General features: G+C 41.2%; 1 protein-coding gene and 1 non-coding gene across 2 annotated transcripts in view; both read right to left on the bottom strand.

Annotated features, from left to right (window-relative positions):
* The window catches only part of Ero1b (endoplasmic reticulum oxidoreductase 1 beta), a 43,216-nt gene extending 18,408 nt beyond the window's left edge, over positions 1 to 24,808 (bottom strand). Inside the window, exons 1-6 of the mRNA XM_021180082.2 lie at positions 24,500 to 24,808; positions 15,711 to 15,830; positions 11,373 to 11,456; positions 10,345 to 10,386; positions 8,685 to 8,767; positions 6,866 to 6,939 (exon numbers count right to left, since the gene is read on the bottom strand). Of these exons, the coding sequence (XP_021035741.1) occupies positions 6,866 to 6,939; positions 8,685 to 8,767; positions 10,345 to 10,386; positions 11,373 to 11,456; positions 15,711 to 15,830; positions 24,500 to 24,601 (505 nt within the window). The 5' untranslated portion in view covers positions 24,602 to 24,808. The remainder of the gene's footprint in view (positions 1 to 6,865; positions 6,940 to 8,684; positions 8,768 to 10,344; positions 10,387 to 11,372; positions 11,457 to 15,710; positions 15,831 to 24,499) is intronic.
* On the bottom strand, positions 507 to 688 carry LOC115029202. Its single transcript, XR_003834754.1, has one exon. It is a non-coding gene; the product is annotated as a small nucleolar RNA SNORA73 family (small nucleolar RNA).
* Positions 24,809 to 25,045: the final 237 nt, after the last annotated feature.

Raw genomic sequence — 25,045 nt, 5'->3', positions numbered from 1 at the left:
AGTGCTGGGATTAAAGGCATGCACCACCATTGCCTGGCTCAGTAACATACTTTGTTACATCTTGTATTACAAAGATTTTTCCATTATTCTGTACAGAATAATTTGGTCTTTAAACTTTCTCTTCCTTTTCTACTTGATAATGTATTTTTCTGTCACTTTAACAAGATGCATCAGATATTCATTGACTGCTGTCCCCATAATCATAGGGAAGCCCAGCAACCTGGCCCATGCCCTACAAGGACTACCTGCTGCTATCATGATGTAGGAGGATAAAAAGGTAACCATAAATTGTCCTATTAAATGGATTGAATACAACAGAAATAATGGAAACATGATTTTACAGAATGCAAGATCTTATCTCTAATCCTAATCACAAAGACACAGGAAACAAGTTACAATTGAATATACAAAAACTCACAAGCAGTTTAATTTGACTTTAAGCCATTAATTTTAAAAATTCTAATAAAAAATAAAAGTTCAAATCATGAGGTTTTTTTTTTTTTAAAGACTGTTTCCTGCATGGTTTGTCTCTTCAGTCATTGCCTATGGGACTATGAGAAGTTGTAGGAATATACAGGCCCAGACTCAAGCCCAGCTCCAGCTCCAGCACTGTGGAAAGGGGCCGTACATCAGTGGGCAGCAGGTGCCCTATACTCCATACCAGCCACTAGGACAGAGCCCGGGGAGAGGAATTTTTTTTTTAAAGCATTGTTTTGTAGGGTTAAGGATGCAGGAAGCAGCTAATTGAGATACTTGTGAAGCTCTGGTTTTTACTACCTTTAAGCAAACACAAACCTTAAGAGGAAAAAAGGATATATATGGATATATATATACACACACACACATCTGTATAATATCGTGATTAAACAATATGTTAAAGTGTACTATTTAGTTTCTATTTTTTCCAGAGTAATAAAAAGACAATTTTACTGAGCACACTTCAAGGGAGCAGAGGCCTGGCCAGGAACAGAATGGCCTTCTCATTTTATTTCTAATTTCTGTATCATTCATCTTTAAAACCTTACATATGGGTATTTTGTCTACATGTATGCTTCTGTACCACATCGTGCAGTTCCAACAAGGGCCAAAAGAGGGCGCCAGATCCCCTGCAGCTGGAGTTACAGACAGCTGTGAGTGGCCATCTAGGTTCTAGAAATTGAACCCAGGTCCTCAGTAAGAGCAGCTATTAACTGCTGAGCCATGTCTCTAACATCAGTTACATATTTTTAATTCTTTGAGCTATTTTTTAAACTCTGTAAAGCAGATTTGGTTATAAATAAAACTTCTTGAATATCACTGAATGTCATTAATGTATTCTCTGATATAAATATGCATATGTATAGACATATATTCATTTTAAGTATATGCATATATGTATTTATACACATATATTCTTATATATCAAGTGCAGGGTCTGTTATGCGTGTGTAGGTAGGACTTGCACCAGTCTCCTTACCACAGAATACCCATTCAACAACAATGAAGAAAAGGTATTTACTGAAAAGCCCTGTCCAGCCCTGACCTGATAACATCAAACCATGACAATTTACAATATATTTTAGTAGGTCAGCAATGTAGCTCAATGAAACCGTACTTGTCTAGCATGTGTGGTGGATACTCAGCACCACGAATGTGTACACCCACACTCAATCATCTAAGAACTTTAAGGAAGTTTTTTTAAAAGTGTATAAGCAATTATATCAAGCTTTTTTTTTAACTCATTAAATAGAATTTTTGTTCTCGGTTTTCTTTCGGTTAAAACATCTTTTAATACTTTTTTCAAATCACAAAAGGGTAGGATTTGTTAGCTCACGTAAGGGAGCTGGTCAGCTACCCACGTGCCTCATGTGGCTGCTGCTGGGAGGGAGGGATGGTGTTCACGGGCTGCTTTCACATCACCCTGGCAGCACTGAGAGAGTGCCACAGAGATGGGGGCGGGTCTAAAAAAACCCCAAGATTTCTATTTGGTATTTACTGAAAAGCCCTGTCCACACTGCCCTACACTGATGAGGACTGCCTTCTGTCCAGAGTGAGTGATGCAGCTAGTTCCCACAGTGGTGCTGAGGCCATTCTCCACCTAGGTCTGCTATGACATTGATCCTACCTAATTCAAACAGAAATTGTACTCTCTCACTGGCTTATGCCCCTATGCCCCTCTCCCTGGAAGTTTTCTTCCTCCTACAAAGCTATCTTTTCTGTTTTGCCATGCTAACTATTATCTAAGGATCCAGAGATTGGGATTCTGCCCTTCCTAATTTTGCAAATTTATCCAACTGGATTAATATGTCTTCCCTCAAATGTAGTGTTGTTCCAAATGAATTTTTCTTTAACTGTCCTAATTTAGTAGCAGTGGTAAGAGGTTTCACCTCATTTTCTAGTGTACCAAACACAACCCAGTCACTTTCTTAAAATACAGTGTAACAGTGGGTCAGCTCACAGAGAGTGCAGACTTGTTGCATACGTTACAGATTTAAACATGTTAAGGTTCTTGGTTGAGCTTATAAGTCCATTGCCAATCTTATCTATTTTGTTCCAAATTCACTATAAAAGCATGGTCTGCACACTTGAGGAGAATCCATAGTTTATAAAGTTCAAGTAATCCTAACAGCCAGATTTGGAAATGATTACTTTGAACAATGTTTTCAAATTATTAATGAACATTCCCTACCCATCACACTATTTAGGTCAATTGTTCATTTAGCCAAGTATTCATTAAGGACTTCTATGTCCAATACAAGTCTGGACATTACAGCTCTGAGTCAAAGACCAAGCCCTTGAGCACAGGTATATCACAGTCTAACTGAAGAAGGCAGACAGCACACAAACAAAACCTCCTGAGTAACAGGCTGTAGGTACATGTTGGAAAGTGGGCTGGGCAGAAACCACCAGTGTGGTGCCTGGGGGAAAACAGGTGACATCTGAGCAGAAGTATGAACGGAGGGAAGCAGCCAGCTGTGTATAATGCTAGCAGGGGAACAGAGAGAGCCCCCGAGTTAGTGGGTATTAAACCACAAAAGTACTGAAAACCTACTTCTTGACCTATAGGATTCTCTTCCTTCCACACACAGAGAGAAAGTAATACCAATAAGACATCAGAAACAGGTGCATGCAAGTATTTTCATGAATACATTTGAGTGAATATTCTTGAGGTTTTAATTTTAATCCACTGACATTAATACAACAGGCACATCCAAACAACAATCCTGGATCCTGGCAACAATGACAAATGACAGGTAAACATCACTGGGGCACAGGTGGACACTGCTATTCAGAGTAACAGTATGCAGCATAGTTTCATATGCATAAAATTATATAAAAGTTATAAGAGTTTCAAATTCATAATCTTAAAATCTTAAAGCAGAGCTAGGGAGATGTCTCAGTGGATAAGACACTTGTCCTGAAAGCATAAGGACCAGAGTTGGTGTCCCAAGAGAACCAGGTAAATGTTTGACAGGAATGGTGGCCACCTATATAACTCTAGCATGCCGGAGGCAGAACTAGGGGCTCTCAGAGCAAGGTGGCTAGAGGAGCTATAGTAAGAGAGCTACTGAGTTCTAAAGACCTGCCTAAATAAATATACTCACAAGACACACCTTCCATATGTACAATTTAAGAAACCAATGTGGGGGTTGGTTTTTTGTTTTTATTTTTTCTTTGGTTTGATTGGTTTTTCAAGACAGAGTTTCTTTGTATAGCTCTGGCTGTCCTGGAATTTACTTAGTAGAGTAGGCTAACCTCAAAAAGAGATCTGCCTGTCTTTGCCTCTCAAAGGTGTGTGCCAGCAAGTCCTGTGAAAACAGTATTTAAAAAAAACCCAACCAAACAAAACCTGGTTAAAATGGTCACGGTGGCTGTGGTGGTTTGAACAGGAATGGTCCCCCTAGGTTCATATATGTAAATGCTTACTCGTTAGGAAGAGGAAGTAGTGCTACCTAAGAGAGATTAGGTGGATGGCTTTGTTGAAATAAGTGTGTCCTTGTTGGAGGAAGTGTGTCACTGGAGGTGAGCTTTGAGGTTTCAAGGGCCCAATGAGGGCCCAGTGGTACTCTCTCTTCTTGTTGCCTTTGGACCCAGATGTAGAACTCTCAGCGACTGTGTCTGCCTGCTTGCTGTCATGTTCCCCACCATGTGGATGCTGACTAAATCTTTGAAACTGTAAGCAAACCCCAACTAAAGGTTTTCTTTTTCTAAGAGTTGTCATGATCTAGGTGTCTCTTCACAGCAATAAAACACCAACTAAGACAGTGCCACATACCTTTCCTAGCACTCAGGAGGCAGAGGCAGGTGGATCTCTAAGACTTCAAAGCTAATCTGTTCTATATAATGAGTTCCAAGGTTGTCAGGACAAAATAGAGAGAATCTGTCTTCAAAACAAAACAAACAAACAAACAAAAAACCAAACAAGTGCTGGGTGGCGGTGCACACTTTTAATCCCAGCACTTGGGAGGGAGAGGCAAGGCAGATCTCAAGTTCAAAGCCAGCCTGGTCTATAGAGCAAGTTTCAGGACATCCAGAGCTATACAGAAACCCTATCTCAACAAAGCAAAACAAAAAACAAAAAAAAAATGTTAACACTATATTACAGGTTATCTAATATGTCAACTTCTGTGTTAACAATCATCCTGCAGACTGATAGGACACTGGTATTGGTGGTGAACTATTTTTTTTAACCCCATGCACAGCATGCATGTAGGGATCAGAGGGCAACTGTGGTTGTCTGTCCTTGCCTTCTACTTTGAGGTAAGATCTCTTGCTATTCACTATGTCCAGCTTTACATAATTTGCTGAGGATTTAAACCCAGATCCCTGGGCTTGCAAGGCAAGCACTGTACCCACCAAGCCATATTGCCAACCCTGAGAATTCCATGAAATGCCTATTTTGAGTGTAATATATATTCACAGAATACATTAATATGAAAGTCTCCATGCTTAATTTGTAATTGAAAGAAGTGATGATAGTAGGGTTTTTTTGTTTGACTCATCTTTTTAAGATGAGGCTCTTACATAGCTAGACTAACTGTAGCCAAGGGTGACTTTGGGGTCTTGATCCTCCCTCCTCCTCCACATCTCAAGAACAGAGATCACAGGCATGAGTTGTGGCACTCAGCATACTTGAGTTATCAGCCGGAGCAAATGAAAGAATAGTGGCATAAAATAAGCAATGCCAACTACTTGAGGTATTTCCACTCAAATAGAGATGACAGCAGCCACAGAAAGTGTCTCTAAGAAAACCACCTACTCTAAGGCTCACAATGGGGACATTTCACATTGCACTGGTTCTATATTGGTCTATCCAGTCGTGGGAACACTCTGGCTCTTAGCTCTCATCTTGATCCTGCTACGGCAGAAGCCCTCTGTAACTTATCTAAGTGTATTAGAGCATAGTTCTGTGTCACCTGAATGAGAATGGTCCCCTACACTTGGGTCTGAATACTTGGTACCATTAGAGGAACTGTTTGGAAGATCATAAGATGTGGCTTTGTTGGCAGAGGTGAGTCAGTGGGGGTAGGTGCTCATCTTTCAAGACTCCAACCATCCCTAGTGTTCCCTCTCTCTGCTCTGTGTTCAAGGTTCAAGATGTAAGCTCTTAGCTATTCCTGCCGCCATGCCCTCACTCTGCCACCATGAACTCGGGCCCCCTGAAACTGTTAAATCCAAGTAAATGCTTTCTTTTATAAGTTACCTTGGTTGAAGTATTTTATCCCAGCAATAGAAAACTAAGACAAGCCTGGTGTGGTGACACACGCCTTTAATCCTAGCACTCGGGAGGCAGAGGCAGGCGGATTTCTGAGTTCAAGGCCAGCCTGGTCTACATAGTGAGTTCCAGGATAGCCAGGGCTATACAGAGAAACCCTGTCTTGAAAAAACCAAAAAAAAAAAAAAAAACAAACAAACAAACAAACAAAACAAAACAAAAAAGAGAAAAGAAAAGAAAACTAAGACAATCTGAGACTCCTCTTCAAATCTTTACAAAGCAGTATAACCACCTGAGAACGCTGAAGGACTTGGGAAGGTTCTGCTTCCCACGTTCCATTTCCATCTGTGTAGGTTGGGGCTCATTGTTCTTCCCCACTTTACACTACAGTATAAGTGGGGAGAGGTCAAAGGAATGATTTGAATACGCAGCACAGTGGAAATACTCTCGGGAAAATTTGAGTTACTGTAATTCTCTTTTGCTAAGTGGCAGTCACTTGGCTGGCCAGAGCCTGCCAATCACCCTTCCAAGGATGCTTGGAAGGAGAGGGCTATGAGGATGTCAAGTCAGAACCCCCGCCCCAGTACTGCAGGGAGTGGCTCACTATGAGTTGACCTGTTCATGGCCTGTTCACAGAACTAGAACCAAGAGATCTAAAGTGAAGGCCCACAGGAGACGACATGTTGGAATGTTAAAAACACAGGCTTGGAACTCAGATCTAGGACTGAACCATGCCTCAATCTCTTGCTATTATGTGGTCTTGAGCAAATTATTTGCTTTTTGAGGCTCAAGTTTCTCAGCCATGGAACAATACACGTCTAAAGAAACCTGTAAAGATCAGAAAGAAATCACCTATCTCTAGTACTTAGTCCAGGGCCTCAAACACACTCTCTCAATCAATGTAACCATCAACAGTAATGTCCACAGAGAAACCCGATGTCCAGGGCCTCAAACACACTCTCTCAATCAATGCAACCATCAACAGTAATGTCCACAGAGAAACCCGATGTCCAGGGCCTCAAACACACTCTCTCAATCAATGCAACCATCAACAGTAATGTCCACAGAGAAACCCGATGTTGCAGCACTAACTCAGGCCATATTTTCAGTGGTTCAAATGTCTTACAAAAAGCTTCAGGGTAAAGTGACAATGACAACTTATTTGATTACCATCAAGTTCACAAAAGTGGTCCTGCGAATCATCATATCTCGCCCAGTCAATGAACGCTTCTTTGCTTTCGTTACTATGGGAAGAAACAAAAAATATATATATTTGGAGCTGAAATTTTAACATTGCATTCTAGTGAACAAAAATAAAGATAATTTCTTCAGAAGATGAAGCCATAAATTCCCTAAATTCTAGCAGTAGTTAAACTAAGGAATTATAAAGGCAGGTCATGGAAAGCACTGTCACCACTTTCCATGGCTTGTTTATATTGCCTCACTACTTTAAAATAATTCTTAGCCCTAGTTCAGTAATTTAAATTGAATTTACAACTTATATAATAAACACATACAAAACTCAAGGTTACCATTCCAACTGACAAATTGTAGTAATTTTTTAAAAAAAAGACAGAAGTTCAATTTGTTTTTTGAATTCTTTAAATGTAAGTTGCTTCTATCTTTATAGGAACCCCAAATACCAGGAACTTTATTATATTGACTAATTCATGACGCATGGGCTCACACTCTGCATGCCAGACTAGTCCTCTTATCACAGTTGACTCTCCAATCCTTGGATTTTCAAAACAGGGCAGTGTTGTGTGACTTAGGCTGGCTTCATAAACCCCCAATGCTCTCATCCCCGCCATCGAGGTGCTGGGATTGCAGGTGTGCATCACCCTTCTTGATGCCGCACTGTTACCCTCTCCCAGTCCAACACAACAGGTAAAAACATGTGAGGAGACATGAGATGGGGAAGTGGAGGTGGCATATGTACAAATGTCCAGCCATAAAGCTGTATATTTCAAATATGCACATAACACTGTGTTGCCAATTAGACTTAAAAAAAAGTTGTTTAAAATTATACTACTAATTGTTAGAGAAATGCAGAACTAGGATACCTCTCCCTGCTCCTCTTGTACGTAGGGCGCGTGCGTGTGCGTGTGTATTTATACATGTGGGCATGCAGCAGAGCACTTAACTATTACAGGTGAGGCCCTGGGTTCAGACAACAGCCCCATAAACAAACATTACATAAAACTGTGGCATTCATTTGAAGAGTGAGTTTGTAGCTGGTTTTATATCATCCTTTCACCTTTCTACATTAAAGTTTTAATAATAAATAATATAGGCTATTATCTCCCTATTACAAAGATACTAATAAAGACCACTAACTTTATGATTTAATAGCAATTATAGTTTATAAATATAAATCTAAACAAATAAAAAGTTTTAAAAGAATGTATGAATATTGCATCCCAACTACAAGTCACACTGATGTCACTTTATACTGAATAATCTGAGATTATAAATTATTCTGACCTTCAAAAGCAAGTTTCTGTGTAGAGCAAATAAGAAAAAGTCATCAGAAAAAAATTATAAAACTTAAATTATGTTGTGAGCAGCTTTCATTACTGCAAATACACAGCCTGGATTCCTGCCTATTAAAGACTCAAGGGCTCAGCTCCTTCTGCACAATGTTCATGAAGAGCAGAAAAGCCCTGCTGTCCACTCATCCTCTGGTGTTACCACCGAGGACAAAATAGGACAAAGGGTGCAACATTTAATGCAACTGTGGACATTGTTCTTTTTAGAAGTTTATTAGCTGAAAATGTAACAATTAAGTAAAAAATGTTCTATCAAAATCACAAGCTGGGCAGTGATGGTAGTGCAGAGGCAGGCAGATCTCTGATGTCAGCCAGGCTGGTCTACAGAGTGAGTTCAAGAACAGCCAGAGCTACACAGAGAAACTCTGTCTCAAAAAAAAAAAAAAAAAAAAAAAAATTACACAAAGGGACTGATATAAACAAAGTACAACTAAACTTGCCTTAGTGTGCTGTTGATGGCGCCCAGTTTGTTAGCCTGCTCACAGTCATCCAGTTCTTTGGTGCTGTTTGCTGCTTGCGAGTACTACAAGAAAGCTCATATGTAGTTAAATGCCAGTGATTATCTCTTCTTTAGCAGTCAACGATGACACATTCTATTATCAAAATCCTTACAGTTAGACTTTTTAAAAAAGGCATGAATCTCTACCATTAAGTGAGCAAAGGCATTAAAAATGCAATAGTGTGCTGGTGATGTTGTCATTGGGTAGCAAAATTGGATAAATATGTATCTAGAGTTTTACAAACACATAAATCCTTAGAACAGCCGCCTTCAACTTAGACCATAACCCAAGGCAAATTTGTTTTTTAATATTACAACATCTTAGTGTATTGTATCATTTTAAAAAGCTGAGATACTCAGCTCTTATGGTCCAGCATTACTTCTATACACAATACTAGGGAAACTTTCATGTGCACACAATGAGACCAGGTACAAAAATGCCAGTGTTTCACTGCAAGAGCAACGAACCAGAATGCCTGAAACGTCCACATGCAGAGCCAATGTGTAAACAGAGAAAGAGGCTTTACAAGCAATAGCACTGAGCCAAATACAAACTAAAAAGTATTTCCAACTTGAAGGAATTTATACTAATAAATTGTTTTTCACTTTCCATAAAGTAATCTATATAGTACTGAGGACACACATTTTAAAAGTGTTACTTATAGACAGGTACATATGGAATAAGAGTAGAACCACTTAAGTCACTTCAGGAAATGGCTGGCTCTGGGGAGGAGTAAGTAAAATGGGATTAATGTGGTGTCGGGGGAGTGCAGTGAGCATCAGTACATGGGAGAGATGGCTGAACAGGGCACAGTACAGAAGAGGAGCGGGTGAGCATCCATCAGTACATGGGAGAGATTGGCTGGAACAGAAGAGGGAGGCAGAGAGCGTGGGAAATCTCCATGTATGTGCAGCATTGGAAGATGAGAGTTACTTGCCAGCTAAGAGCATAGCTTACCCGGAAATAAATAAAAATAAAAAGTACAGTGAATAAGTTAACACCATTTCCAAGTGCTTGGCTCAAAATAGCTTGAGAATACTTTTTTTATACAATAAATTCTGAATCTAACAAATACTAACCGAAACAGAATACTTAAAATAGGTACTAGTATTTTTGCTGCAATTACAATTGAGAGTTTTCCTATTTAAAGATTCTGAAAACAGATATAATTTCAAAAGAAGCTAGGCAGGCATAACCTCACTGCTTGATTCAAGAGTTAACATTTTGAACTCTGAGACCAAGAGTCCCCCAACCCCCCAATCCCAGGTAGACTCATGGCTCTCTACTGTCCCCACTATCCGACCATTCCCAGGTAGACTCATGGCTCTCTACTGCCCCCACTATCCGACCATTCCCAGGTAGACTCATGGCTCTCTACTGTCCCCACTATCCGCCCAATCCNGACTCATGGCTCTCTACTGCCCCCACTATCCGACCATTCCCAGGTAGACTCATGGCTCTCTACTGTCCCCACTATCCGCCCAATCCCAGGTAGACCCATGGCTCTCTACTGTCCCCACTATCCGACCATTCCCAGGTAGACTCATGGCTCTCTACTGTCCCCACTGTCTGAAAAAAGTCAGGGGAGAAAGTAACTCACCTTATGTGAACGCCCGGCTTTAATTCCAACTGGAATTTTACTCTTTAAAAGAAAAATAAGACCATTACTTAAAAGATAGTCAGAGGGACGGTTACTATCAGGGAAAGGAGGGAACAAAAGGACACTGATCTCAAAACGCATCTGTATTTTGCTTCCTATGTTTGACTTCTCTTTTTAAAAGTTACATCTTATGTGTATGAGTGCTTTCCAGCATCTACACACATGCACCTCATGTTTGCCTGCCGTCTATGGCAGCTAAGACGGTGGTTATGGGAAGTTCTAAGCTACCACTTGAGTACTGGTAACTAAAGCCAAGTCCTCTATAGGTGCAGCAAATGTGTGCTCGCTCTTGCGCTCTCTCTCCTCCTCCTCCTCCTCCTTCTTCTTCTTCTCTCTCTCTCTCTCTCTCTCTCTCCAGCCCTTGTTTTGAGTTTTAAAATAAACACTGTGTTTATTTCTTACTAGAAATGTATCACAGAAGTGGCTATAATGCACTACATAGGGAAAGTAACTGATCGCTTGAACTTATGACTAAAACACTCAATTTAGAAACCTATTATGAACCAGCCAGCATTGTGGCTCACACACACATACCCCTACCTGGAATGTAACATTCTCTTGGTAGTAAACATAACCTTTAAAGAAAAAAAAGTATTGAAAACCTACTCTAACTGGATTTTCCTACTTCACGCACTGAATTCCCAATTTAAATTTGAAGTTTAAGGTCCAAAACTTCTCTTTTTGCCTATGAAACAAGATGCAGATCAATAAAGCCCTTGTAGGTCTAATCCTAGATTAAGCCTCTGATCTTCCTCCCATTTAGAATCAGGCCTATGTCCACACCCCATCACAACGCCACTGGATACACGAATTTCTCAACCAATCTTTTAAGAACTCTAATCATAAGAGTTGAAAGCTTATGACTCTTCTAACAAGTCCAAACACAAGAATACTGGCAACAGGGTATGATTTTTTAAAAGCCAAGAAGCCAGCCTGTCCCCTCCCGCTCCCCATTATCACACTCTTACTTCTGGACAGGGCTCCACATGACAGTCTTTTATTGAGCAGTGGCCATCTTCTGCCCAGAAAGGACATGGTCGTTTCAGATTAACCTTTCCAGGAAGAACAAATCAACATTAGTGATCAGGCATGGTAATTACAGACTGTTTGCAGATGTCACTGTGCTGGGCACAGTGACACAGTAGTGATGGGAGGGGGAATCTGCTTGATCCTGCGGCGTGTACACGGTGCAGACAGTAAATGACTACGGCTAAGCAGGCACTTGGACGGAGTGTTAGCTTTTAATGGCCATAGGTTCTCTGTCACTGCAAAAGAGGGACAGCAGTCAAGTTCACTGCTTGTTTGAAGCACAGTTGTCACTGGGCAGCATTTCAGAATGACTTTAATACTCATTCCCCAAACACCACCCACCACCTTAGCCTTAGGGCTTCAGCGCGACCTTAGTATGTGCTAAGCACTGGCTAGCACAGACACCAGACTAGGCTCAAGGCCAACGAGAGCCTTCTCTTCTAGGACTTATAATATCCTAAAGAAAAATCAAGTACTCACACGTTTATTTCATTGCAAATTGTAGTGTGTGTTCCAAAGGAGAGCCTAGAGTTCTGTAGTCACAGTGCTGATGGATGGGGTCTCGAGCAGACCATGTTTTAGGAAGATGAAAGGTGGGGAAGGGTGCATGTGCCTACAGCAATGGAGAGCTTTGATGGTGCTAAAAATGAAGAACCACCAGTTCTACCATTTTTGGTGGAAAAAGAATGGACAATACGGGTAGAGGTCACATGGTAAACACCAGTTCCCATAGTCTTCATACAACAGGAAGTTGATAATCCCACACGACTTACAGATCTATTGCCCAAGCTAAAACCCAGACAGTTTTCTGTTTCCTCCCTTGCTACTTTCTACCACCTCCATCACCATCGTGTCTCTTGCCCAAGGGTCTGCAATAGTTTCCCTCCTTCACCTCCACCTATTGCACTCAGCAACAGTTACATCAAAACCAAGGCAGACCTTTCCCGTGTCTGCTCAGAACTGTCCTGTGCATTTTCTGCTCTCTATCCCTGCAGCAGCTCTACACACACTATGTAACCATTGTCACCTGCCTCTCTTACCTCATCTATCACACTGCATTTTTGCTTGATATACAGGGCTCTGTAAGCCCCAAAGCCTGTCTCTATACTGCCCATTCTCTTTGTCTGAATTACTGTTCCTCGACCTCACGAGTCTCTTGACAGCAGCAGGCCCTGACTAGAATAGTACTCTAAAGTAGTACTTCAAATGTAACCAACCCTCACTATATTGCTATATCGTGTCTGTGTGTGTGTGTGTGCGTGTGTGTGTGTGTGCGCCCCATGTGTTCATGTTCACGTTTTTTTTTTTTTTACATTACTTTTTTTTAGGTATTTTCTTCATTTACATTTCCAATGCTATCCCAAAAGTCCCGCATACCCTCCCCCCCTCAACTCCCCTACCCACCCACTCCCACTTCTTGGTCCTGGCGTTCCCCTGTACTGAGGCATATAAAGTTTGCAAGACCGATGGGTCTCTCTTTCCTGATGGCCGACTAGGCCATCTTCTGCTACACATGCAGCCTGAAACACGTTTTTAAAGCTGGTCCCTACCTCTCTCTCCAATCCTCCTCCTCATTCACCTGCTTTCTGTGGCCTAAGTTGCCTTTGAGTTCCTTACTTCTGTGTCTAAACTCTTAAATCTATTCACTCAACTTCCCTGAACTGCTTTCCCCAGATCTCCCCACCACTTATACTTTCACATTAGAAAAGTCTTTGCTCAAATATCACATTGGCATGAACACATCCTTTCCTGATCACTTCATCAAAGCAAGGTGACCTATCTCTGTATTCCTTATCCTCACGCCATCTACATCGCCTCCTGCTTTATTTTCTCTATAGTCGCCACCTTACATCTGGCAATACAGTTCAATATCTACTTCTTTATTGTTTTTCTCCCTAAGCAGAGCAAAAGCTTTGTCTTACTCACTGCTGAATCCACAGTACCAAGACTAGAGGTCATCAGTGTGACCAATTAATTGCCTAGCGGCAAAGGTGGGAGGTTACTTCCACCTCCAGCAGCGCCTTGTTCCCCAAATTCCTAGATTGTATATGTGTGTTTGAAATCAACTTCTCTTAGATTCCCACTAGTTAGCATACTGTGAATGGATAAATGTTTCTATTTATCTCTCAGGCAGGCAGAACTAGAAGCAGAGCATCTTTCTCTCAAATCCCTGCCTGTTCCTGAGATGAAGGCATCAGCAAGATCAGGGCTACACCCTCTTGGGAGACAGGCATGGAATGGTCATATATATATGGAACAGCCTTATCGTGTTAAAGCATTTCTAAACAAGCCTATGTTGATTGGCCACACTGTTATTTTTGCCTTAGCTCTCATTTTCCCTTCTCCTGTAACAGCCTTCTAATTTCCCTTTCAGAAACAATGATCCCTCCTGCTCCTTGGAATAGCACTGCCACTAAGGTATCTTTTCTTCTTTTGGTAAAGGTATCACATGTCTTCCTGGACCAGTCATGATTCACTCCTCCAGAAATTTGATTCTTTTATAAAGAACAAGAACAATATGGGAAAATAGTTCATTTGGCCTGAAGGGCTGATGCTACAGCTCAGTGTAACAGTGCTTGCCTAGTTACTCTCGAGTCAACCACCCACCTCTGCAGTTCTGGTGTCACCATGAAGAGAAGGCCCATCCGCGCCTGCTCTTCTTTCATCTTTCTGATGTGTACCACTTCACTTTGTCTTTGAAGTTTGTAAACTTCTCAATTATCTTCTCTCTTAAACTTACAGGTTTTTTTTTAGTCAACAAAAGTATCCTACTTAGAATGCCCAGGCCTCTTATTTCTTCAATTTAAAAATGTAGATAGGAACAAAAATTTCACATGAAGATTAAATGAGCTATCCACTCATCTAAAAATTCAATTCCTCAATGAGCCAGGCCTTATGTGAATACAGAAACAGAAGATGCAGTCCCAAAGAGAGATGTGCTGAGAGAGGATTGGGACAGAGTCAGAGGAAATGGTACCTGGACCCCACATGAAAGCACAATGCCTGACAGCAGCACAAAGTTTCCACTGGATTAGACTGAACCATACGAAACTGACATGTTCAACCATTTTCAAACCATTGAAGTAACAACTTCTTTTTGGTTTATCTAATATTATGAAGGGCACGTCTATACACACAGCCACTCCTGTCATGCAGGAACTCATGAGCACCTGTTTTATTTATATGAAAAATACCCAAAGATCAGCCACAGTTTTAGGTAAAGATTTATCTTTGAAATAAATCCACCAACTGCATCCCCACAGATTCTGTACAGAGAAGAAACATTTACTGCCTTCTGGATATTCGTTGTGTCTGTAGTCAAAGGGGTGGAGTCCCAGTTTGTAATTTTCTAATTTATCTTCTTGGATAATCTACAATTGCCAAAAACTAAAAATTTCACCCTCAAAAATATTTAAAGAACTAAGATAATCTATTCAGAGTCAAGATTTAAAAAGAAACCAGGTTTAAATTTTAGAACAAATTAAAATAAAAACCAAATTATCTACCAGTCAAATCGTAAGAGCAAGAACAAGATTAAGGTAAAGCCAAGCATAGCTTTAAAATTTAGCTGTAAAATAGACTGTACAGCACACAGAGGGGAGGGACTGAAGACACGGAGAGTGAACATGGTCAAAGCACATGATGGACTTGAACCAAAAGAGGCCATCATGTCGCCCACTGCCTTGTACAATGAATAGACATGAATAATTGTTTTAACTCACTAGGCTACCCCCTTAGTACTGTCTCCTTAAAAATATAAAATTACATTTCTTTTCCTTCTGATTGTTGACATACATCCAATACTGTTCCTGCCTTTCCACTGATGTTTTAGAAGGCCCAGGACTCATGCTGGGTTAAAAATGGAGTCCACAGACTAACGGTGGAGGCATGCTCTACTTGTAGCATGACTTAGTTTGCAGTCCCCACAAAGAGCACCAGTGACCTCCTATTACTCTGTGGTGTTTAAGATACACCCATTATACCAGCCCAGTGCCCCGCTGCAGCCTGCCAGTGAGGTCCAGAGCGCATAACCTGTGCTCACAGAGGCTGACAAAGTCCGTGTGGGCAGGAGGAATCGGCACCTCAAAACTGAAACTGAAAGAGGAACAATTCCCAAACATAAGAAGAGGAGCTCTGATTCTTGGTGTGTGTTGTAAACAAGGTTTTCACAATGATAGTTCTTAAAAAGATTTTGAAAAACATAATAAAAGAAGTCACATTTGCAGACAGCTATATAGAAATCTTTGGATTAACAGAATTAAAAATTGCCACCTTACCTTGTAATAGCGAAAATAGTCCCGTTCTTGTAACTTTTTTATTTTGGGAAAGATTTTGTAGGTGTTGAATTTATCAATGCTGTCAATGTCACATAAGCAATCATCCAGAACTCCAGTCACCTAGAAGACACACGAGTAAGACCTAATATATACAAGCTACTAATGTTCATACCTTAATAGACCTACTATTTTAAAGGATAATTTATTCATTCAAGTTGGCCAGTTTTACTGATTAAGGTTTATAAAATTAGGGCCAAGGAAGTGGCTTAGTAGGTAAAAGGGCCTGCTGTGGAGTCTGACAACATGAGTTCAATCTCCCTCCATATGGTGGAACGACGGTACCAACTCTTGAAACTTGTCCTCTGACTTTTATATGCATGCCATGTCACATGTGTATTCAGTCCCCAATACATACACACACGAACTACTATAAAAAGTATTTTTAAGACTTATAACATTAAAGCAGTCACTTTATAAGTATAGCAGTTGAATATTAAAAAAAATCCAGGAAAATTACATATACCTACTTTGAAATACCAATCCTTCTTTTAGAGTTCAAAATGGAAGATACTTCTGCCTTTCCTCTGCCCAATCAATAAAAACCGTAGCCGCCACTGGATTCAGACTAACCTAGAAGCCACAGCCTGTAATGCTCTGCCGAGGCCACCTACACCTTCTTTTGGGTTGCTATTTATGTGCCACATGTGGTGTTAAGAGCTTTTGTATGTCACATCATTTACTCTTTAACACTATCCTGTAAATAACCCCCACTGTAAGAAAATCATGGTTTAACAAGCTTCCAATGATTGTTTTACATACATGGAACCTAACTCCCACATCTCTCAGGCTTTAAAGTCTGTGTTCTTCCCCACTACTCCATGAATCCATGAAGAGAAACAGGTACATATGAGGTAAATTTTGAGTCCAAAAGATTCTGAAACACATCCTTCAGCTTCACTAAAAATGACTCTCGATACATATATATGCACAACTTGGATTAACCCTGGGAGATGTCTCCTAAGTTAAGAGCAGCATTCCCAAACTCACATGCTATGGTTCCAGGCACAGGGTATTCTGAAAAGCTTTGGAAATGGTGGAAAGTGTGATGGCTGCAAGCTGGAGGAGGAACAGGATGGCTCAGCAGGTAAAAGCATCTATCCTCCAAGCCTGATGACCTGAGTTCAGTCCCAGGATCCCATGATGGATAGGAAGAAGCAATTCCTAAAGGTGTCATCTGACCTCGACATGTGTGTCCGGCTGCACCCACACGCACCCACACCCTGGCCTCGAAGATGATGGTGATGATGATGATAGAACAGGATAGATGCTTCAATTGAGCATCTACACCCACACATTGCAAGCATGCAGACATGAAATAATGAGGAGGAGAAGGGGAGGAGGTAGATAGGAACAGAACAAATGCTTGACGGGAATAGCCTGATCCATATTTTCATTGTGGTGATGAATGCATGAAACACAATATAATAAAAATGTGAATACAACCGGGCAGTGGTGGTGCACACCTTTCATTGCAGCACTTGGGAGACAGAGGCAGGCAAATCTCTGAGTTTGAGGCCAGCCTGGCTATAGAGTGAGTCCCAGCATAGCTACGGCTACACACAGAAACCCTGTCTCAAAAAAAAAAAAAAAACCCAGCCCCCCTCCCCCAAAAATATGTGAATATGTACACACAAATAATATACTCAGAACCAGGAAAATATCAAATCATTCTACCAATGGCAACATCCTGTTTACAACTCTCTCTTTATAAAACGTTACCATTGTGTAACTTGGTACCATGACATAGTATGTCTCTGTATTTTTTCCTACAACTGCACATGAACTTGCAACTATCTCAGTTCAAGGTTTTAAAAACAATGGCACTCTGCCTATTAAATGTCGTATTCAGGAAGCCCTCAGATAGGAAGAGACATAGAAGCAGAGATCAGAAGCAGAAGTTCTAGCCATTTTTTTTTCTTTCTCAGCGTGGAAATGTCTCTCTCAACTCCATCCCACACGGACACAGTAACATGTCACCTTTACAGAAGGAACAAGGGCTGGAATTCCCCACTTAAATCTCCATGTTTCCCAGAATCCTGTCACTAACTCTCAAATTTCATTGAGCTTCTAGGTTCTCTAGTCACAGCAGTCATATATACATACGTACATGTGTGTGTACGTGCACGCACGCCTGTGTGCATGTGTTTAAATATCTTTTCTAATCTGGGCATGGTAGCATAGGCCTCTAATCCCTGCATTCAGGAGGCAGAGGCTGGCAGATCTCTGCATTTGAGGCCATCCTGGTCTACAGAGTGAGCTCCAGGACAGCCAGAAAAACCCTGTTCAAAAAAAAAAAAAAAAAACAACAACAAAAACCCTTTATCTGGTAACTTCTTTCTTAGTAAGGCTTTTTAAACTGAAAACTTTTGATTTGTAAACTATTATTTTCTTTAAATATTTTCAGGGGCTGGGGAGGTAGATGTCAGTGAAATGCTTGCCACGCAATGTTTATAAAGGCCGAAATGCAGATCTCCAACACTTACATAAAAAGCTGGGAGACAGCACTGGGAGGCTGAGACTGAGGCTTGCTGGGGGCTTGGTGTCAGACATTCTAACTGGTGAGCTCCAGCTTCATCAAGACTCAATAAGGTGGAGAAAAGATTGAAGCACCTAGTGTTAACTTGTAGCCTCCATGTCATGTGTACACACACACATAGGCCATTTTCATTGTGCTAAGGATAAATTACTGTTAACACACATCTGTAACTTGTAAAACCTGTCTATCACCAAAAGTCTGAAATGTAGATGCAAATATTTCCTGAAGTTCTTTCTCAAGTACAGCTACCTAGAGGTTAAACTAAAGCTTACTATTGTGATTTTTCTTTGTAATGCATCCCTGAATATACTCACAGTTCCCGTTTTAGTAACATTAATGTCATTTCAGTTCGGTTCTTCTGCAAAGCTGTTGCTTTTGCTAACATTTTAGTTTGGCATCTATGATGGTGAGTTTTATGTGTAGCTAGCTAGCTCATTTACTTTCCCTGATAATATGAGCAATCACAGCTTAGCTATTCCATTTTGTTCCATGCAGAAGAACAGCCCAAGGTATGCAAATCCTGATTCCAAAGGCTCTACTGCACACACCTAATCTTAGAAGGATACTCTTTTACAAAGTAAGTGTCTTTAAAGATGTGATTAGGGCAGCCAAGATTGCTTAGTGGGTAAGGATGCTCGCCTGGCAGCCTGAGTTTGATCCTTAGAACCCAAGTGAAGTTGGAAACAAAGAACTCCTCCGACCTCTACATGCAGTGCATGGCAAGCAAGCAAGCATACATGAACGTGCAAACATGCAAACACACACAATATACAAATTTTAAAGAAAAATTTTAAGATATGATTAAAGGATCTTTTGTTTTGTTTTGTTTTGTTTTTGTTTTTCAAGACAGGGTTTCTCAGTTTAGCCCTGGCTGTCCTGGAACTCACTCTGTAGACCAGGCTGGCCACGAACTCAGAGATCCTATGCATCCCAAGTGCTGGGATTAAAGGTGTACTGTACCACTGCCTGGCATGATTAAGGATCTTAAGGCATGAAGATTATATTGGATTAATAGAAAGAGACCAATAGAGTTAAGAAAATGAATTCCTTATCAGAAAGAGACAGGGGTGCTAGTCCTGGAGTCAGGAGAAATCAGAAGAGTTTATAATACTGACACTGAAGATACAAGAAGAAGTCACAAGGCGAAGACTAAAGACACCCTTAGAAGCTTGGCAGAATCAAGAAACAGTTCTTACAGCCTCCAGGACTCCCACCTTATTGATAAAATTAAGGATATTATCACTGTAAAACTCATTTCCAGATTTTGGTCCTCAAAACCATGAGATTAAAAACATTACATACATTGTTTTGAGTGACTAAACTGTGGCAATCTGTTATAGCAACACAGGAAACAAATATATTCCACATTCATTATAAATTTTGCTAAAGAAAAAAGCTATACAATCATCTTTGTACATATATCTTGGGAGACATGTGGAAGAGTTTATCAAGGTGATAATGTTGGGTGTAAAATTGTTCTAAGCACACATCCAGCTTTATGAGAGGACAGCAGATTGACTTAAGTTTTTATATCAAGTCTGCATCTCACCACCAATGGTCAGGAGTTACCGTTGAGACATGCCACCCTGAATACTAATATTAATCTATGGCTTAATTTTTTACCAATCAACAAGAACAAAGAGGTAGGAGGGAAGAGTGGAGTTTTGTCCTAATGATAATGTCCTACATTTATTTCTTTCTGATTCTGAAGCTTGAGGTTGTGTGTCACCCAAATGTAAATGGTGGAGAATAAAAAGTTGGATATGGTTGTCTAAAACTAAGATTTCTTGTCTTCAAATATAAACTTGAGACTCAGGTACAGATGGGTTTTTAAAACCAAGTGTTCAGATAAGATGAACAGGAAAGACACAAACCTCAAGGGTCAAATGATTGGTGATCAAGGGCAGAGGAGAAACAAGCCAAGTGTTCTAAAGCAGACTAGGCCACTACAGAGGAAGTAGACCAGAAAAGTTAGCATCCTGGATACCAAAGTAAGCACTTGAAAGAGTAAAGGTCAAGTTATAAAAAAAAAAAAAATCTACCAACAGGTAGAATCTGAGGTTTAAGAACTTTACAGTCTTAGCAAGGAGGACACTGGTAACCTTGACAAGAGAGATTTCAGGGCAGTAGAAGAACTACAATTCGGTACAGTCTGACTGTAATGAATAGGTTAAACAAAACAGGACAGGAAAAATTAAATGAAGACAGCTTAGGAATTTTTCCAGATACAGAAATTAAAAGGGGGAGGCAGCAGCTCAGTCAGGAAAGTGCTCAACGAGGACAAGAGCGCATAACCAAGACCCAAGGTCATCTGCTAGGATGACAGTGACAGCTCCTTAGGGAGAAACTAATGAGGTGGGGGAAGTGAAGACATGGCGAGAACCACAGCCTTGGGTAGAAAAGAAGAAATGGACCCTAATACATGCTCTAAGAGCACGAATGATTCATCCATGGCTGTAACCAACAGGATCACAACAGTTGGTACAGAGTCCAGGAAGTGGATTACTCGGTGGAAATTCTCTTTTGTTAGGCGTGAAGCCAATAGGGCAGAAGAGTAGGTGACAAAGGATTATTTAGGAAAATCTGTAACAGTTATTTCTTAAGCTAGGTATAATCAGCTATTTAATTAATTCACCCTTTTAGTTTTAAATATTACTTCCCTTCCCCGATGGTCTTTTGAGACAGAGACGCACGTAGCTCAGGCTAACAAGGAGTTGGCTCTGCAACTAAAGCCAACCTTGAACTTCTAATTTTGTTCACTCTTGAGATTATGAGTACATACCACCATACTTGGCTTAAATTTTACTTTGAACACGTCAATTTCATTATTTTTAATCTTCTGGCCATTCTTTTAGATGTTTAATACTTCTACGCTTTTCTTAAGTACACTAAAACTGATATTAAATTACCTACTTAAAAATTTCAGAACCTAAGGTATTGTCTCTAGTGTTTCCACTTATAGGTGTTCCTCAACTTTCCATGAGAAATTGCCCCCCTCCCAATAAACCCACTAAAACAAAAATATCAAATGGAAATGCAATCGAAACACATAGCCTACCATACAGCATGGATCAGAACCTCAGGAGACAACTTGTGGAGTCTGAGTTGTTTATTACGCTTGTGTTGGCAGAGCTGATGGTGAACTGTTGCTCACTGTCCCTTCCTAGCACTGAAAGTACAGAACTAGCATAACAGAAAAAAAAATGTATCAAAATACGAAGTAGTTTCTACTAAGCAGATATAGCTTTCTCACCTGTGTAATTAAAAAAAAAAATCCAACCATTGTAAGCCAAAAATCCAACCATCATAAGCCGGGGCTATTTGTATCTGATTCAAGGTACCTAGTGCCTTGTGGCTTGTGATAACTTTTTTTGGCACGCTCCTAGCTGTTTACTCCACTGGACACTATCTCTGAAATCTGTTAAGTCCTTGAGTTGAAAACACACTTCTCTAGGAGGAACGGATATTTGCTTTCTCTGGTAAGCTGGGCTTGCTGTGAATTCTACTGCTAGCCAAAGCTCATCCTAGCACGAGTGATACAGAGTGGGCCTGAAAAGGCAAGTGAGGGAGGGGCTGCTCACAGTCACAGGTTCTCAGCCGGGTTTTCAACCCCTTCTTAGTAACTTCTTTCCTTTTCCACAAAATGGGACTCATTTTCCATTCACACTAACACTAACAATGTATCTCTTTGGGGGTCTCTTATGATTTTTCCATTTTTAGGGAAGACACTGTTGTTATTTCTTACCAATTTTACCTCCACGAAGCTGTGAGACTAGAAGCTTGGTCTTCAGGTTTAAAAGAAACAAATCCTCGGGGCAGTGGAATAGTTAGGCACTGTGAGTCCCACATTTCTGACCTCCATTTAGTGGGGAGCTCTGTGTTCCTTGATTTCATGCCACCTCAGATGGGCATTTTAAAGGATTTCAAATATATTTGACAGAAATATCCTTTTACAGGAAAACTGTATGTTAGCATGCCATGAACCATATTTGCATTTCATTTATAAGAAAATGGGGCATCAGATATACAAATGAACATCCTCTCACATAGTCAAAAACATTTTCCTGCTTTCGATATAGAAGGCAAAGTACCTATTTCCTTAAATGACTTTGATTTCTTGTGAGCAGAGGTGTTTGTTCAAAATTCTAATTCTTCCTCTTACTTTTACTCTTTCTCCCCCTGCATACCCTGCCCCTCATGTTTAGGATGCGTGAGAAGTAGAAGAACTGTCTCTGTTCCACCTTCTGATTTTCTGGTCTCTGCTTTTCTGTCCACTGAAGCAAGTATGCTGATTTGTTAATGCTGGGTAGAGCATAAAGGGCTACATTAGGCCCCAGTTGATGTAACTTAATAAGCCAATTAAGCTCTCTGAACTTCACTTAACCACCACAGCCTTACATATGATATGTACCAAATAAAATGAGGTAATATATAATTAAACATGTTAGAGGTTAAAGTGCTATCTAAAAATGACATCAAAACTGTATTTAGAAAGTACCCATTGGAAACAAAATATACTTTTGTAGACAGGCACAGTGTTACTTTGAAATACACAAATATCTGATTGTTGATATATATATTACAAATATATATCAACAAATAGAATTACAGGTACATTATAAACCACTAATTACATGTGACTATTGGTAGCTAGCAAAACCTTAAGTGAAGCTCGATACCGGTGATTTTAAAAGTATACAATTAATTAATAACATATATCAAGCAAGGAAACAAGAAATCAGACTTTATTTAAAAGTTCTAAATGTAAGCTCCACTCAAGCCAAACACTCAAACTAGTAACTACAAAGTAACCTTGCTATTGACAGCCTAGGAAATTTATTTTTTCTAAATCTGATAGATACACCCAGAATTCTATCATAGTGTTTTCCAAGCCTGACTAAAGTGTAGTGGAAAGAACAATTGCATCACAGATACTTACAAGGCTTGTTTAAAATTCTGATTCCTTGCTCAGTTCCAGATGGACTCAGAATACACAGAAGGGGATCAGAGAAGCTCCACGTTTAACAAAAGGTTTCTTTTCCTTTCCCTTTCTTCCTTCTTTTCTCTGACTGGTTCATTGTTTAGTTTTTTGAGAGAGGGTCTTGCTATGTAGTCCTGGCTAACCCAGAATCTCAATATGTAGACCATATTGAGCGTCCAACCTACGGCAAGCCTACTGTTTTTCCTACTGTTTGTGTTTTTTACCCCTGAGAGCTGAGGCTACAGGTGTATGCCACTGTTCCTAGCTGTTTATTTTTAACAAATCGTTCAAGAGAACTCACACATGGACACAAACAGAATATTCTTGTATTCTAGGACTTCATGCTGGACACCATAACACCATGAACAAGGCAGAAAAACATGTTTACACGGTTACTCTCACTGTTACCATCATTTTTTTTTTCTCTTAGCAATGAGTGTTAATTGCTTCAAACTGCACGCCCCTCATTATCAGGCCATCTGAGACACTTTTGTTTTTCTTCAGTTTTGGCTCTTGGAGCTAACACTTTGCAGCAGGTGCAGACAAGATACAGCAGCATCTGGCAGCCTGTTCAAATCTTCCTCACTAAAAGAGGCAGAGCAAACCTACCTCTTTTCAAAGCAAGAGGCTGTGCTTTGGCTTTGAGTATGTAGTGAACACTTCAGTAATACCTGCCTAACCAAGGCAACGTCAAAGTCTAACGGACTGTCCAGCCGGCAAGCCTCACCATAGACTTAAGAAGCCCACAGTAGGGGCCTAGGCCCTCCAGTGTCATAACTGGGCTCACCTGGCATGCCACTTTGCATACGTAGGACAGGTGGATAATTATAAAGCGGGTAAAGCCTATAGCTATCTCTAGAGCACAAGTTCAAGGAAATGAAGTAATGTCCCCTCTAGCCCAGGAAGAGCACCCTGTGGAAGGGTGTCAGAGGTTTGTGTCCCAAACACCATCACCACCACGTCTTGCTCAAGACCTGTGTCTCCCCGTCACCATCACAAAGATAAAGCCACTAGCGCTTACTGGCCGTCACCATCTTCCTCTTCCGTAAACCATCACCACACTTGTCGTGTCCCCGCGCCCGCCGCGCTTTACAGACCTTTCCCGCACTGGCCGGTGCGGTTCTCAATCCCTGGCTGGCCACTCGCACCTGCACCTCGGCCTCTAGGAGACGCCGGCGTGACCCGTCCCCTGCCTTTGGTCCTCGGGCTCACCTGGGTCTTGACGAGACTTGAGAGGAAGCTCAGGGTGACAAGCAGTTGCACCGTGGCCGCCGCCCCCTGCCCAGTAACGGCCCGGCGGAACCCCGGACTCATGGTGACCTCGGCCGTTGCGGTCGCCTCGGCCGATCGGGGCTGGGAAACGGCGACCCGCCGCGACGACGACGGCAGGGGACAGTGCCTGGGAGCCGGGAACCTCCAGGACCCGGGGTCTGAGCGCCGGTCTCGGGCAAGGAACACTCTACCGTTCCCAGCAGCAGCGACTGATGTACCAGTGCTGCGCGCCCCCGCTTCATCCCAGGAGGCCCCGCCCCCGGCGTCCTCAGTTATGATCACGCCCTCTGCGCAAAGCCTTCTGGGAGTTGTAGTCCCTGTAGCCCCTTGGGGCCCCCCCACAGTGGGAAGTTCTTGAAAATGGAGAACTACAGGCTGGGAGGTCGCTCTGCCTCCCTGAGGCGGGGCTCCGCGGCGGCCAATGAGGCGGGACCACGAGGGCTCCAAAACACCCAGGAGCAGGCGGGAGAGTGGGTGCTGTTTTAG

Source organism: Mus caroli, chromosome 13 (assembly GCF_900094665.2).
Source record: "Mus caroli chromosome 13, CAROLI_EIJ_v1.1, whole genome shotgun sequence".
In the NCBI taxonomy this organism is placed as follows: Eukaryota; Metazoa; Chordata; class Mammalia; order Rodentia; family Muridae; genus Mus; species Mus caroli.
This window is presented reverse-complemented; position numbering and strand designations above follow the sequence as displayed.